The sequence below is a fragment of the Cicer arietinum genome, chromosome 5, assembly GCF_000331145.2.
Source record: "Cicer arietinum cultivar CDC Frontier isolate Library 1 chromosome 5, Cicar.CDCFrontier_v2.0, whole genome shotgun sequence".
In the NCBI taxonomy this organism is placed as follows: Eukaryota; Viridiplantae; Streptophyta; class Magnoliopsida; order Fabales; family Fabaceae; genus Cicer; species Cicer arietinum.
The window spans coordinates 71,340,825-71,357,969 of NC_021164.2; the positions used below are offsets into that span (position 1 = coordinate 71,340,825).

Sequence of the window (17,145 nt, forward strand, 5' to 3'; positions counted from 1 at the left end):
ATCAGTTTTTCACTATTGTAAATATAAAATAAAATTAATATTTTTAAAGTATTATTTTTGTCTCTAAATTATTTTAGTTCTTTTAATTTTAGATACATTAAGAAATAATGAATTTAATTTTTTATTTTTCAATCATTAAGTAAAAATAAAATTTATTTAATACATATTTTTGAATTTTTAAATAGCCAAGTGTGAAGGTACTGATATTCTTCAAGATAAGAACCTTTTCAAATAATGTACAATGTCATGAACCGAATGAAACGCGGTCTTTATTAATTAGTAGTTGTTCTCATGGCTCTAAAACTTTTTTTTAGCAAAAGCCTATAAAACTTGGAATATACATTTTTTGGAATTGATTATGTTTTTTTCCTTCCATTATGCTCAAAAAGTTTCTTTTTTTTTTTTTTTTTTTTTTTTTTTTTTTTTTAAAAAAAAATTTTTTTTTTTTTTTTTTTTTTTTTTTTTTTTTTTTTTTTTTTTTTTTTTTTTTCTTCCTTTTTGCTAAAAAATTTTTTTTTTTTTTTTTTTTTTTTTTTTTTTTTTTTATAAATAAAAACTAAAACTTTTAGCGATGAGAACACTTAGAGAATTATGTTGGACCATTTATGAATTTAACGTGATTATTAATTAGAGTGTTATTTTGGGTGTGATAATATATATTTGATCTTTTTGTTGATTATCAATTTATCGTAAATAAATGATTTTAGATGAGAGTGTGTCTTTGATTTTTTGGTGATGATAATAATTATTAGAAATTTATTTTATATGAAAGCAAATATTTAATATTTTTTTGGCGATGACAGCACTTAGAGTATTATTTGGGATGAAACGAAAGCATGCATTTGTCTTTTTATTTTTTCTTTCTTTCTTTCTAGTTGGACGTTACACATAAAAATGTTATGGTTTAATTTATTCATGATATTACCGTGGCTAATGGGTAGTCATATAATTATCAATCACACGAAAAATGTTATAGATAAATTAAGCTCATTATTTACGAATCTTAAATTTATCAAATTCATAAATAAAGTCAAAATCTACTTTAAATAATTTTAAATAATATAATATATGATACGAAAATATATAATGATTAACACCTTATTAAATGGAAATATTTTTTTTTTAAATTAAATCTTAATAAAAAAAATTCATTTTTGTGATTTAATTAATGACATATAAATAATTAATACATTTAAATAGATCTATATCATAAAATTGTATGTAAATTTATTTAAAATATGTTAAATTATCGTTTTTAGTTAAATTATCGTTTTTAGTTAAAATATGTTAAATTCGTAACGCAAATCTTCAAATAAACTCATATTTTCATACTTTATTTGATATTGTTAGGAATAAAGGACTAAATCGAGAAAAAAAAGATAAAAGATTAAAACGATAATTTAACCCAAACAAGAAAATATGACTAATTCTTTAAATTTTAAATTCAAAATTTATAGATAAAAAAGTTATAGTTAAGAGAGAAGATTCTACTAAAGGTGTTCAACCAAATTCTTCAACAAATATTAGTTATCAACAAAAAGCTTGTAGTCCATAGATATTTTACACTAATAATACAATTATTATTAATTATTATTATTTTCATTTTCTATTACATCACCTAAATATACCACTCTCCCTCTTTTCTCTTCTTATATATATATACACACCGCCAAAGCGTGTGAAAATTTATAATTTTATTAGGTTAAAAATATATTTCTCACGACGATATAGCTTTGACGTGGAAGAAAGCGTAAAAAGGCTTTGATTTTGTCTCGTATTTCCAAACTACTACTACTATTCTCAAGGACATTAAGATTAGCAGCACACACCAATATTTATGGCCAAAATTTCTAAACTAATAACATCTCTAATATCACACAAAAGCAACACCTCTCACATCTTTCTATTTTTGCGTGCAAGTTAACGTACGATCAATCTCATACTTTTATTTCCCCCCTCTTGAATGAAGTGGTTGGGCTAAGAATCCGATGTATTTTCTCACATGTTGTGATTTTAGGCATTACTATGTTATGAAGACAAAATCTCCTCCTCCTTTTTTCCTATCTTAATTAAGCTACCTCTTTCTAAATTATTCAATAGTTGTTACACCTACATATTATTCAAACACACTATTGAAAGGAAAAAAGATAATAATAATAATAATCATTTCATTTCCAATTCCACAAGAAACATGAGCTAGATTTATATGTAACATTACTTTTTTTCATTTTTACTATTTGTTGAGTTCTCTACTATAGGGTTTAATTATTAATTTCATTGTGAATTGAGTTGTTCGTAATTTTTTCAATGGCTGCAATCAACAACATTGGCTCACAATTTCATGGGAATTGGAATCTTCACGTTGCAACAAAGAAGGAAAATTTGATGAGCAAAGGGAAGGTTTTGAGGGTGAGTTTTTATTCTCCACAAAAAAATAACACATTGAACAACAAAAGAAGATTGATTACAAGTTGTAATGGTAATACTTCTCATAAAGTGGACACAATTAATGGAATTACTAAGGTGAATGGTTTACAAGTGGCAGAGTCTCCTCTTGCATCAAGAAAGTTACCAAATGAAAATACACAAGATATTGCTCTTGTTACAAATGGAAAGTTTGTGGAAGGGAGATTTGTTTTTAGGCAGATTTTTGTTATTAGGTCCTATGAAATTGGACCTGATAGAACTGCCACCATGGAGACACTCATGAATTTTCTTCAGGTTAGCTTCACAATTTTACTATCATTCGTTATAAACTCATTTCAACATAAGCATAGCATTGAAATATGCTTATGGTTTTGATAAATAAATCATGGATGAAGGAAGTAAAGAAATTGAAAATAATTTTCCAGGAAACAGCTCTAAATCATGTTACAAGCTCTGGGATAGGAGGAGATGGCTTTGGAGCTACACGTGAGATGAGTCTAAGGAAACTCATTTGGGTTGTTACTCGTATTCAGGTTCAAGTGCAGAGATACAACAAATGGTAAATACCCTGCATTGCATCATTAATTCTACAAAATGCTTATGTATCAAGCCATGTATTAAAGAAAAAATATATATAAATGTGACAGGGGAGAAGAAATTGAAATTGATACTTGGGTGGATGCAGCAGGAAAGAATGGCATGCGAAGAGATTGGATTATTAGGGATCGCTGTACCAAAGAGATCATAACTAAAGCAACAAGGTGGAATATTCCGTCATAATAGTTCGTCTTTAATTTATGTTGTTAATATTATGACGTGACATGTTAATTGAATATAGGGTGTGTCTTTATCTATGTTCTAGTTTTTAAGCTTTAGAAACTTACATAAAGATTTAGATTTCCAATATATTAAAGAAAAGTACCTTGATGCAGCACATGGGTGATAATGAATAGAGAAACAAGAAGACTATCAAAGATACCTGAAGAAGTTAGAAGAGAGCTTTCTCCTTTTTACATTCATAGGATTGCCGTAGCTAGAGAAGAAACAGACTGTGAAAAGATAGAAAAACTCACTGATGACACTGCTGAAACAACAAGATCTGGTTTAGCCGTAAGTTTGTAACTTTTTTTCAGCTTATGTTCCAAACACTATACCTTAGCTTAGATGACTATATATATTGATGGCTTCTTCTTCATATAATACAGCCAAGGTGGAATGACATGGATGTTAATCAGCATGTAAACAATGTGAAATACATCGGATGGCTTCTAGAGGTACGTATTCGAATCGAATGATATTACTATTCTAGATAAAAGTAAAATAGAAACTGTATTGATAATGAAAATGTTGATTACATAAGTATACAATGAGGCTTATGAAAACAACTTACTTCTAATCGATGTAACTAACTAGAGTAACTAACTTTTAGATGTATAATCAACAGCATAACAATGCAATGATGTGTGTCAGAAATAGCAGGGCTAATGTTAATAAAATTTGTGCAAGATGACATAGAATTATATATTATTGATGATTAATTTTGTTAAGTAAAAAGTAGTAATGTTAGTATTTGTTTTGTTTTGCAGAGTGTGCCAATAAAAGTACTAGAAGATTATAACATGACAAGCATGACATTAGAGTTTAGGCGTGAATGTACACAATCAAATACTTTGGAATCAATGACATGTCCAACAGAAAGAGTAATTGGTGAATCCGATAACAATTCTATCAATAGAAAACCTGATCTTCAATACACACACTTGCTTCGTCTACAAGAGGATAAAAGAGATGTTGTTAGAGCAAGATCTGAATGGCATTTAAAGCATAATCAACAGTCATTAAATTAAATACCATGGAAATTATACACTATACCATATTATGTTTCTTGTTTTTCTTATACTACTAGCATTCTTGGATCTCTGCGCTTATTAATTTTGTCAATTCATCCTTTATAATTTTTTATTTTCTTTTACGGGAATTATGGTTTGTGAATAATTGAGATATTGCAAACAAGAATATGTTGATGATGATTGATTCAAATATCAACATGTATTGTAAATAATTTGTAACTTATATTAATGTTTTTTTTTATTGACTTTAATTACCTATAGTCATAGAAACAAAATTCTCACAAATGTATTAAGAGGTTGAATTGTTGTGAACTACTATTCTGAAATTCATCAGCCATGATGAGTGTGTATAATGAATATTTTGTTCCAATAAAATAATTAGCAACCTTCAAATAACACACATATGAAAAGTTATTTTGTAATGATAGCCAGCCATTTTTGATTTATTTGAATGCATTGTTTTCAAAATGGAGCTTAGATAAAATGTCATATATAATTAGATTATTTGAAATGTAAGGCTAGATCTCAAGATAAAATTTACTTTTATTAGATTATATATTGGGTCGTTATTTTATCTAAGGATAAGTTAAAGTACTTAATTATTTGAAAAAGTTAATATGAAATAAGTATTTAAATAGATTGATATATTATATATATCAAACTTTCAAAATACTACATTATATCTAAAGAATAAACCCTATTCATTTTATTTAAAATCTAATTTTTCACATATAATTCTATTTCCTCAAAAACAAGGCAAACAAAAAAAAAACTCATCATTATGGAATATATACAATCATACTTGAACCTTATATTTATTTGACTTAATTTCAGGTAACGTTTTAGTCCTTTATTTTTTTTTTCCGACTTAGTCCTTTATTTTAATTTTAAATGACAATTTGATATTTTATGTTTTAAAATTTCAACAAAGTTATCCTTTTTTAAACAAAAATTCAAAAAAAAAAATTCAATCAAAATTCATAAAATTAATTATATTCTTCAATATAATACAAATTTCATCAAATCCGTAATGCAAATCTTCAAATAAACTCATATTTTCTTACTTTATTTGATATTATTAGGAATAAATGACTAAATCGAGAAAAAAAAAAGATAAAGGACTAAAATGTTACCTGAAATTAAGTTAAAGGACCACAAATGTAATTTAGCCTATTTATTTCATTAGACTAGACTTAAGTTTTGTAAAAAATAATTCACTTTAATATATTTTCACTAGTAATTCTATTTTGCTATTTTAGAGTCACTGCCAGACACTGGAAACAAAAGCACAATGGACAAAAAGAGAAAATGACGTTTGTGATTTACTTGTGATACAGCAAATAACCTTGAGAGGCTTTGCAAGATTGTTGTTTTTCATTTTTAAGCTAACAACATGAAAGTGTGTCTACAAAACAACAATGAGCAATCCTTTTCCACATTGTTCTCCTTCCCTTTTTTGCACTAATGTCCTGCCTACAATCTTCAATCTATTTCTCTCACGTAATCTACAAATATACCCATCTTAATTTCTCTATCATTGATTACATTTCAACCATTGGTGAAACAAATTCACTTCATGCGAACACACAAGCTTAAATCATTTTGCTCTAACAAATAATTTTACTATCTAAGATGTTGCTCTCTACATCTCATATTCAGTGATGCTTTTATTTATATTTTTTATTTATTTTGATCCACCTATCAATTTGACTAACTATTATTAATAATGCTACTTATTAATAAAAATTCATCCTATCATAAAAAGAAAAATACATTTTTATGATTTTCATAAAAAATGTATGCAATGTTTTTATTATACGAAAAGAATGTACGCAATGTTTTTTTTAAACTGCTAAAAAAAAATATTAATAATGTTAATATATTCTTATTACAATATAAGAAAAAATATTATAAAAATTACAGATTTTTCCATTTAAAAATTAGTATTTTTGTTTTATTTAGGGACTTAGTAATATGTTTTGTTGGTTTTTTAGTTCAAACAAAAAAACTGCAAAAAAAAAAAAAATTGCACAAAAAATATCATATACATAAAATTGCATAAAAATCTCCAAACATCAATATTGCACATAAAACTGCAAGAAAAATGTATTAATGAAATATAATTGTCATCTACATAATTGATATTTAAAATAAAAGTACTAACGGATGCAATAACATGTCAAAATAAAAATAAATAAAAATGAGAGAAATATATGTTAGTCATAAATATAAAAAAAATTATTTAATAATTTGTCAATGAAAAATATAAATAATTATAGGATAAATATTTGTTATTTTTTTACCACATAAAAACACATAAAATAAATATTTAATTATCATTGATAAATATTAAAAAAAGTATGTGACCGTTTTTTGTCATTAACAAATATAAAAAACATGAAATAAATATTTATTATAAACTATCAACATAAGAAAGTAAAGTACTACAAAGTAATCAAAAACACCTTCATTTTTACCCATTACAAGAATACAACTATATATACAAGGGATAAAAGTGACAATTTTATTCATCAAATAAAAATTAGTGTTTTTTAAAAGTGAAAATTTTTAAAGGAAAAAAAGTGGATTTTAGGAGTTAAAAATTGAGAAAATGAAATGATTTTTAAAGTTGAAAATTGAGAATTTACTATTTCATTTAAAAGTTAAAAATGGTACGAATGATTTTTTTAAAGAAATGCAAAAATGATGTTTTGTTTTGTTATAAATGATTGGTCCAAAATTCAATTCCAAATTTTAAGAAAATCATAGGTAGATGATTGTTAAAGTGACCTATTTCATAATCTTCTTTCTTTTTCGTTTTTTTTTCCTCCCGTACAAATTAACATTTTCTTTCTTTTTTTTAAAAATATTGTAAAGGAAATATTTGTAAAAATATAGATTATACCAAATATTTATCATTAATAAATATTAAAAGATGCTGAATAAATATTTTATAATAAATACAAAATAAATATTTTTTAATAATAAATAATATAAAATTTTTGAGACAAACATTTATTAATAATAAAAATATATGACAAATATTAAAATAACAAAAGCTAAATATTTAAAATATTGTATAAAAAACATGAAACAAATATGTATTAATTATAAATATAAAAATAATAGGATAAATATTATCTCTAATAATAAAAATAAAAAACATAAGAGAAATAGTAAGTTGGTAAAGTAGTTCTGATTGTTAAATATTTTAGTTGATTAATTAATTATATAATTTTTTAATACAATTAATATTATCATATTGATTAATATTATTGAATTTATTTCGTAAAATAAGTGGACTAGAAATTCTCAAGTTATATAGATCCACGGAGATGGGGTGTAGAAGTTTGACATAATGGTCGCATCCAATAATGTAGAGATAATGTCCCAAGAAAGCACAAAAACATAGGGGTCAGAGGGTCCAATGTAGCAGAAGCCGCTAATCGAATCGAAAAAGTATATTATTATTATTATTATTAAGTTTTGTATAATAAATAGAAGACGAGGGTAAATGAAAAGAAAGGGAAGGAGTAATATAATTTTACATGAGAGTGCAAGCATTTGGATTCTCATCACTGAAAAGCTGAGGTGGAGGTGGAGGCGGGTATGTTTGATAATAGTTAGCAGAAGGGTATGCATACATAATATCCATTGATGGATTATGAAAGTAATATTCCATTCTTTTCATCTCTTCTATATTTTCCTCTTTCTTTTCTTTTTCTTTGCTTTCACCTTCTTCCTCTTTTGCTGCACCTTCCCCTACTGTTTTCTCTTCCTTCATTATCACTGCATGCTTCCCAATTCGCTTGTAAACGTATTCAACCAACATTGCTGGATCGTACACCCCTTTCACCGTTACCTCTGACTTTTTCAAATCTGCTTCTGCCAATTCCACTCCTGCATAGTGCATACCCCTCAATTCATTACTACACTACTAATTGCATTCTAAACTTACTAAATTTTACCTAACACTATCCCTTTTAGGGAAATAAATTATTTTAAATTTAATTAATTAAAATAATTTTTTTTAAAGTAACATAAAAAATAATTGATTTTAAAAGTTATCATCTATAGAAAATGATTTTTAAAAGAAACCGTTCAGAATGCTAATAATTGAAACAATTACGATTCTCCTTTTTTATATAAATATATTAATAAAATAAAAACTCATAATAATCTCTTTGCACAGGAAACATTCAAACGGTAAAAGTACAATTGACTCAGATATTTGTAAATAAAAAGACTTAGTTATTAAAGCGTACCTTTCATTCTCTGGATGCGTTTTTTGATCTCATGCGCACAAGCTTCACAGTGCATGTGAACTTTCAGAACAACAGTTAATGGCTGCAAACAAGAAAAGTTCTGAAAATTCATTATTCCAAGAATTCAACCCATCCAATCAAACAAAAGAAATAACCTAGATTATTTACTCCCTCTAAAAAAATAATATGTAGTCTATTTTGCAACATAGTGTACACAATTTGTATTATTGAATTTTACTAAAATTATAGTGATTTTTTTAAAGTTACAATAATTCACTATAATTTTATAAACCGATCGTGATATCAAAGAGAAGATTACCTCTTCTTTCTTCTCTTTCTCCGGAGGGTTCACTTCCTGTGAGGGTTTTTCCACCTGAGGAGTATCTGGGATCGGAGAAAGAAGCTCAACTTTTCTACGATTCTTCTTCTGAACTCTCTCCAAAACCTTTAATGGATCTGCCTTCTCACCTTTAACAACCACCTGATGAGATTTGCAATCCGTTATCACGTCTTCAACCCCTGGGAAATCTTTCAACGACCAACGAACCTTTCGAGCACAAGCTTCACAATGCATGAACACTTTCAGCACAATCTCCGCCGCTGGTGGCGGAGGACCACCACCTTCCTCTTGTTTTTCCTCCGCCTTGCTTTTTTCTTCTGTTTTCGATTCCTCTGTTTTCTTTTCTTCCTAAACAAATACAAAATAATTCAAAAAATATGGTCCTACGAATATAAATATAAATCATTAGATATAATAATTTGAGAAAGAAGGTTAGAGAAGAATTATCATTCAATACCTCCCCCATTGTTATTACTCTCTCTCTCTCTCTGCCTCTCAGATAAGCTTTGTAGAAAGGCTACTTTTGCTGTTATTTTCTCTATTGGTTTTTTCTCATTCTTTTGTGCACCAATACTAAAGTATACTGTACTTGTTTATATATCATCATAAATCCTATTTTATAATCTCATTTCTTTTAAAAAATAAAATTTTAATTACTAAAACTGTTCATTTATTATTATTAATTCACAAAATTGATATTTTTATTTTAAAAATTAACAATTTTAGTCTCTTTCGTACTTTTGAAATAAAAAATGATAATTTTATATATTTTTAATAACATAACATAATTTTATAATATAGTCTTTATTAATTATTTATAAGTCATTAATTAAATTACAAATATAAAAAAGGGTCGAAGTTGAACTCTAAATTTTTACACGTATTATTCCAATTTTAAAATTATCAATTATTTTACATTATTTTATTATATGTTATATTATTTAAAATTTATCACGTCATTATTTTTTAATTAAAAAATTATAGAGATACTAAAATTATCGAATTTTAAAATTATCAATTTCGTGAGTCACTAAAAAAATAGAGTGATTAAACTTGCAATCAAGCCAAAAATAAATAAACTTCTAATAATTTTTAATAATATATTATTATAATTTAAAATTTAAGAAATGTTTCACCAAGTCAAAATGAAATTAGAAATAGTCATAATGCAGCTCAATTAATGTATTTATTTATTCCAAAACAAGACCGAATAACGGATTAAAAGAAAATAGTCATCATTACAAGACAATTTAATGATGAGAGAGAAAATAAAAAGTTATTATTATAAAAATGTAACATAACTTTTATAAATAAATATTCTTGTGAAAATTATGAAATAAATAAATATTACATTTATTAAATGAAAAATTATCTTAAAATAAATATTATTATCAATAATTTTTATTTTCATTTGTATTGTCTAATTAATAGTATTTTGATCACTCTCAAGGAGGAGCAAATTCATTCACAATGTAACGGGGAACTTGCCCAGCAAGGTTTTTTTTTATTAATAAGAATATTTTTATATATTAATATACTTTTTTTTTATTAAATTTAATACACTTTTGAAAATTTTATTTCTGTAATAAAACAAATAGATGATGTTTGGACCACCCTTTTCTTTAATATTTGTTTTTAGTATATTTCTCTTTAATCTTTACCCACTCTACATTTCTTTTTTTCTTTTTTTTTTTAAATGATCAAATATTTGTTTTATATTTTATAAAAAAAATATTATAATTTATTTTTACCCATTACATTATAACATCTTATAATACTATGGACTATTATTTTTTTTAATTTTCAAGACTAATTAAATCTTTATGTTATTTTTAATTAAGACTTGTTTGGTTTTTTTCTTTCTATATTTTACTTTTATAAAAATTATTATATTTATTTTATTGTCCCAATAAACAATATTTCTTCATTTGCGGCAACTCTCAAGTTATTATTTTTAACTTTATATTCATGTTAATAGAAATAAATCATTAGTTAATGAGGGTAAAAACAATAAAATTATAATTTGTTTTCTTTTATTTACTGTCTTATTTTTTAATTTGTGTGAAAAGACTAAATGAGAAAACATATGAGACCAAATTATATATATTTTTTAAATTATCAACTTTGTTTTTATTTTATTTTATTTGTGTTGTTTATTTACATTTATTAAGAATGAGAGAAAATATCAAAAGAAATTTTTTTTTGTTTTTAACCTTTTTTTTTAATAGTTAAAGAAATAAAAATATGAATATAGATTCATTGATATTAAAGTTTTGGCATAATTGCTCTTGCAGTTCATTAAATTTATTTTATTTTTTATTTAATTTTAAGTAACAATTTAATCATTTATATTTTAAAAATATTATTAATATTATCATTTCTTTACATAAATTTATAAATAATCAAATCTTTAAACAAAACTATAAAATTCAATACCAATTTCATGAAAATTCATATATTTATCATATGCATAACTCAAATATTCAAAAAAACTCATATTTCTATATCCAACAACTTCAAATTCATCAAATAAATAATCAAAATATGAGGTTATTTGAATATTTGAATTATGAATTTGATTAAATGTGCATTATATCGAAGATGATATTGTTTGAAAATTTTGACGAATTTTTATAAATATATATATATATATATATAATATTATTTATATTTTAAAATATAAAAGATCAAATTATTACTTAAAATTAAATAAAAGACCAATTCGAGAAGAAAGAAAAGAACAAAAATATTACCTAAAGTTAAGTTAAGAGACCGCAGAAGTAATTATGTCTAAAATCTTCAATTTATTTCATATCTAAGACTCAAATGATATGTTACAAGTAAATATATATTTTAGTCTTTGAAATTATAATGATAGATCAATTTTTTTCAACTAAATTATTAAATACTTTTTCATAATTTTTAATTCTCGCATTTTTAGAAAAAAAAATTTACTCTTGTTTATTTGTCCTTTTCAAAGTTTAAAATAATATTTATTATTATTTTGTCAATAATAAATGTATATATTTTTTACAAAGAGTAAGATGAAAATGGACAATAAATAATCAATAATATTATTAAAAAAATCTATCAAAAGAAAACGTGGTCAAGGTTGAAGCAAATCTATTATCCTTATTAGCACAATATACAACAACAAATGGTTTTAAATTTAAAAATTAATCAAATATTATTTGCAATCTTACAAATTTCAATTATTATATTATATTATATTTTATTTCAATTTTTATTTTTATTTTTTAAAAAAAGAAAGGAAATTTCTTCATTTTTAATAATTAAATAATATTAAATACAAAGTTAAGAAATAAATAACATTATTATATTATTCGTAAATTTAGAAAATAATGGAAATAAAAGGTGATTACATAACAGCTTTGTTTAAATAATTGAGCTTGTATTATCTCCTCTATGAAGCATGGACCACCAATCCATTATCACATGAGATATAGATGTGATGAAGTTTATTTTATCATCATGCTGGAAATCACAGTATAAAAGGCCCGTGCAAGAGAGGAGGGGCATGCCTCCAACTCCAAGCTCCAACACATAAAAAATAAAAAATAAAAAGTTAAACATCAACAAAAAATAAATACAATAAATATGCAGAAAAGATATAAAAAATAAAATTATTTTTTATTATTATTAAATAAAATATATTTTTGTCTTTAAATTTTTAGTTGATAAATATGAAAATATTTTAAATCAGATGCTCGAATGTGAGTGGTCACATTTATATTAATTAATGGTAAAATTTACTATTTTATTCTAAAATTAAAAAAAATTAATTAATAATTTTTTTGTTTGTGAATGTGCTTATGCATAAACTAGTCTCCATTTGTCCTTTGATTCTTCGGGATTTGCTCGCTGCAATAAAAATAAACGTTTTTTCCTCCAAAATTAAATATAAGTTAAAATAATAACTATTTTACTCTTTTACACGTCTACCACACTGATTTTCACCGGTAGTCTTGGATATCTTCGGAAATTCATATAATCGGCTACTGCTTAAGTTCATGCTTTCAACATACATAGTTATATTTTTCTAATCATTGTTTATCTAATATTCATTCACACTATAACTGAATCAGATTTATATGAAATGAATCTTCTAATTTTGATTTTGTCGATGATTTTAGTATATTTTGAAGGAAAATTGATGATTAAAATAAATTAATAAAAATTATTTAAACGACAAATTAAATTTGATTAAGAAATATATGACAAAATTACTAAAAGATAAGAGATTTAAAGATAGGAATTGTAGTTTTTTTTTCTTCTTCTTTTTGACTAGTAGGGGATTCTAGTTTGATAGTAATATAGATTCAACTCCATAATTTATAATTAGAGTGCCAATAGAAGAAAAAAAGGAACAAAAAACGAAATGTGATACTGACAAAGCTTATCTGCCCAAAAGGCAAAAACGTTGTGTTTGGCATTTGCCATTTGCCATTACCGGCCATACTTATCTCTACTCCGTAATCAGTTATAATCAAACAAAGTACTCAATTCATTCTATGTTCTTTTTTTTTTTCTAGATGGGATGAGGACTGGAGCACCACCCTAAATATTATTCTTTTTAAAAAAAGACCACCACTTTAAATTCATATACACTTTATTGTTCTTTTTTAATTAATTTTTTCAAAATTAATTTTTTATTTTAAAATTTAATAGTTTTTGTCAATTTATTTATTAATTATAAAAGAGATGCGACATATAATACGATGATTTTAAATGATTAATATATATGAAATTATAATAAAAACTTTATTTTTATAATTTAATTAATATATGATCAATTAATACATATAGATGATTTTACATAATGAGATTGTATGTCACATGTCATTTAAAATATATTAAATAATTATTTTAGTTAAAAAATATAAAGGAATGATCTAACCTATCGGATTTTAAAATAAATGGATTAATTTTTCAAATTAATAAAAATAGGAAACAAAATTGCAAACAAGTATTTTAATTATTGTTTCTAATTTTTCATCATTTATAAAGTTTAATGTAGTATTAATAATTGTTCAACATTTTTAACTATTTATCATTGGGAAATAAATAAATAGAATATTATAAAAAATAATTTCAAATTTTTGTTTACCCAACTTTTTGTTATATATAGAATTAGATGCAGTAGTAAATATTTAAAAGTGCTACTCCCCTGTTTCTAATTGTAAACATATATTGAGATATTTTCTCTCTCTAAATATAAGCCCTTATACAAATTACTATTTACTAGATGCATTTTTTATTATTTTTTTAAAATTTATTTCTATTAATACTATTAATTTATTTTAAATTTAAAAAGTTAATATTTAATATATATATATATATATAGTGAACAATTTAATAATATATACACATAAAAGATACAAATTAAGTATATTAATTTTTCTTAATATATGTAAAATATCATATAAAAGTATCATATGAGTGTATAAAAAAAAGGACCGGAAAATACAAAAATTATTATTCTTAATATGTTTAAATAAATTTAAAACAATGGAGAGAGTAATTACAGTAACATACACACAACAATGATGTGTTATTTATTGAGTGGAAAATGTGAAAAGTTGGAAAAGTAATGATTCTTTGGGGCTATTGTATGCATGGTCCAATCCCCTATAATGTGAATTGTATGGTTGAAAACATGAGTACATCACATTTAAATTTCACAATTAATTTGACCATTTATAACTAACTAACTTAGCGCCACTCCATTTTTCATCATTATTGCTTCGCTGTGGCATACCTAAGACAGTAAATGTTGAACATATTTATTTATTTATCTATTACGTTATTGCAAACTTTATTTTTGACTTGGCAAGTTGGCATACATGGATCGTATGATTGTGAGGATCAGAATCCATAAGTTGAGGGGCCTACAGGGAGACATGGCTCGTCAAAACGTTATGTATACAAAGAGCTCTCAAAAAAGTCTAGAAGTCCAAGGTCACTTTAATTTTTTTTTTATTAAACTTTTAATATTAGTTTTTATTAAAATATTTTTTTTAAATTCTAACCCATTATTTTATGCGGCTTATAGGTTCTCAATTTTTTGAGATTTTTTTTTAAAAAATTTCAAAAAATTTATTTTATAAAAATTAATTTTTTTTTCTCAAAAACTTTTGAGAGAAAAATAAGAAAAAATTGTAAATCATTTTTTATCAAAAAATTTTTATCGAAAAAAATCAATTTTTTTATCGGTAAAAAAATCGAAAAACTTTATTTCTAAAAAAAAATCGATTCTTTTTTTGAAAAAGAGGGTCTATAGGCCCACTAAGTCCACAAAATCTTAAGGGGCTTTTAGTGTGGGGGGCTTTGTTTTTTGGAGCCTTTTAAATTATAAATTTTTTTGGCCCCTCCAACATGTAGGTCGGGGGCAATAATTAGGGGGTTTGTCAAATTGACAGTTCAATGTATACACACGAATTTTGGAGTTTTTTTGGTTGGAATGTAATGAGATCGAATAAAGGTGTTATAAATTTATCTAAGTACTTAACAATAATTGAAAAAAAAAAAAAAAAAACAAAATTAAATTGACTGGAGTGGAGTGGATTTTATAAAAATACGAAAATAATTTATTAATTTATTTAAATTTGGCTGGACTTTGTATTTGATCTTCAAAAGTTTTCTTTTTTTATATAAAAATAATATCCATATTAAAAGAATACATCAATCGAGTATAACACAACTATAAATTCGTCAAAGACGAAAAAGAACGAATTTGTATAAAAATTTACAGTGATAAGAATATTTATAAATTTGGATATATAATATTGACAATACCAAAGTTGAATTGAATTGAAGTTAATCTGAACAAAATAAACACTACAACGAGAAGGAAAAATTAAATGTTACACTTAATTGATAAGATAACAAAAAGTGCAAGGACAAATAAATTTACGTGAAAAACACTTATTTAGGTATATATAAAAATTGAGAGAAAACAATGTAAATGAATAATTTCTTACAAATAAATAGTTTCAAGACAATTTCAATTAAAATTATGCAGAAATATAAAAATATTACATTATACCACTACACTATTATAGGATATTTAATAATTTAAAAATATTTAATAATATATAACTAATATTTAGAGTCTTGTACGGTAGTCCTAATTATTTACTAAGTTAAACTCGAAGTATTTGCAAGGGCACCACCATTTCTAAAAACAAAATGTTTTAACTCTAGTATCTTTCTCCGTCTATTTTATATCATTAACTATTTGAAAATTGAGTAAAAAAAACAATTTGAGGATGTCTTTTGTCATAAAAAAATTAAAGATATAAGTTTAATTACTTTCGAGGCTCTTAAATTATTTGTTGATTTTTAAATAAATATATAATTGAACTTAAATAATTGTAATTGATTACTAAACATATCAACTTAGGTCCTTCGTGTACGAGAAAACAATCATAAGCCCATTACAAACTGACATTTTGATTGAAAAATGGTAATTTTTTTAAACTGATTTTATAAACACTGATATTATGATGGTGCTTTTATTTGTTCACTTTTTTGGTAATGAAGATTCTCATTTTGCTGTGAGTGCAACTTTTGGTACATAGAAAGGGGAGTAGGTTTAAGGTTATTGATTACTATTGCATGGACTTGTATCGTGTGCATTCACAATTCTATGATTGTGTGCAGATATTTTATTTCAATTGTTGGATTAAGATTGAAATTTTTGTATAAAATAAATAATATGTACCTTAAAATTTAAAATGTTGGATTAAAATCAAATGGTGGAAATATGCGTAACTATATAGTCACTCTTCTTCTAATCTAAATTATTTTGTAGAAGGATGTGATGGGTTGGTGAATGTCTTAATTTTATTTCATAACATCAATGATGAAAGTGGTTGTTAATTTACAATATAAGCAGATAAGTAGCTTTAGGTGATTTACCTAACTCAAAATAGAATCCAATTCCGAATCATGATTGTTAGTTAGAGATTGGGATTTTAATTTGGTGACAAATTAAGAACTCAATTCTTATGTAGATTGCTGTGTATTAATTGGATTAAAGAACCTGTGATCAGAATGCACTAAATTATGATCATGTGGCATCATTGAATTACTCTCAAGCAGTGAAACCACATGGGTTTTCTAACATGGAACAGAGAGTATATTCAAGTAAAATGATACTTCTTTTTCTTTTTTAACAATAGGATCAATAAAATTTCTTATTAATAAAAGATTTAATTGTTATATATTTTATATTGATATA

At 24.3% G+C, this 17,145-nt stretch overlaps 2 protein-coding genes across 2 annotated transcripts; one reads left to right on the top strand and one right to left on the bottom strand.

The window, feature by feature from the left end:
- Positions 1 to 1,940: 1,940 nt before the first annotated feature.
- On the top strand, positions 1,941 to 4,526 carry LOC101507613 (palmitoyl-acyl carrier protein thioesterase, chloroplastic-like). Its single transcript, XM_004501659.4, has 6 exons — positions 1,941 to 2,721; positions 2,853 to 2,986; positions 3,075 to 3,188; positions 3,360 to 3,537; positions 3,633 to 3,701; positions 4,014 to 4,526. The coding sequence occupies exons 1-6, from the start codon at positions 2,308 to 2,310 to the stop codon at positions 4,272 to 4,274; spliced, it is 1,170 nt and encodes a 389-aa protein (XP_004501716.1). The 5' UTR covers positions 1,941 to 2,307; the 3' UTR covers positions 4,275 to 4,526.
- Positions 4,527 to 7,720: 3,194 nt separating this feature from the next.
- LOC101507929 (heavy metal-associated isoprenylated plant protein 7-like) lies at positions 7,721 to 9,465 on the bottom strand. The gene is made up of 4 exons (XM_004501660.4): positions 9,340 to 9,465; positions 8,862 to 9,230; positions 8,543 to 8,624; positions 7,721 to 8,177 (listed from the first exon to the last, which is right to left on the bottom strand). Exons 1-4 carry the CDS (start codon positions 9,346 to 9,348, stop codon positions 7,822 to 7,824), a joined length of 816 nt encoding a protein of 271 aa, XP_004501717.1. The 5' UTR covers positions 9,349 to 9,465; the 3' UTR covers positions 7,721 to 7,821.
- Between the last annotated feature and the right edge of the window lie 7,680 nt (positions 9,466 to 17,145).

Bases quoted from the DNA above. Each gene is read 5' to 3' on its own strand.
- LOC101507613 (XM_004501659.4), top strand. From the start codon at position 2,308: ATGGCTGCAATCAACAACATTGGCTCACAATTTCATGGGAATTGGAAT. The intron at 2,722-2,852 runs GTTAGCTTCACA...ATAATTTTCCAG, and splicing joins CACTCATGAATTTTCTTCAG to GAAACAGCTCTAAATCATGT. The intron at 3,538-3,632 runs GTAAGTTTGTAA...CATATAATACAG, and splicing joins CAACAAGATCTGGTTTAGCC to CCAAGGTGGAATGACATGGA.
- LOC101507929 (XM_004501660.4), bottom strand. The intron at 8,625-8,861 runs GTAATCTTCTCT...TCTTGTTTGCAG, and splicing joins AGAAAGAGAAGAAAGAAGAG to CCATTAACTGTTGTTCTGAA. The intron at 8,178-8,542 runs GTACGCTTTAAT...TGCACTATGCAG, and splicing joins ACGCATCCAGAGAATGAAAG to GAGTGGAATTGGCAGAAGCA.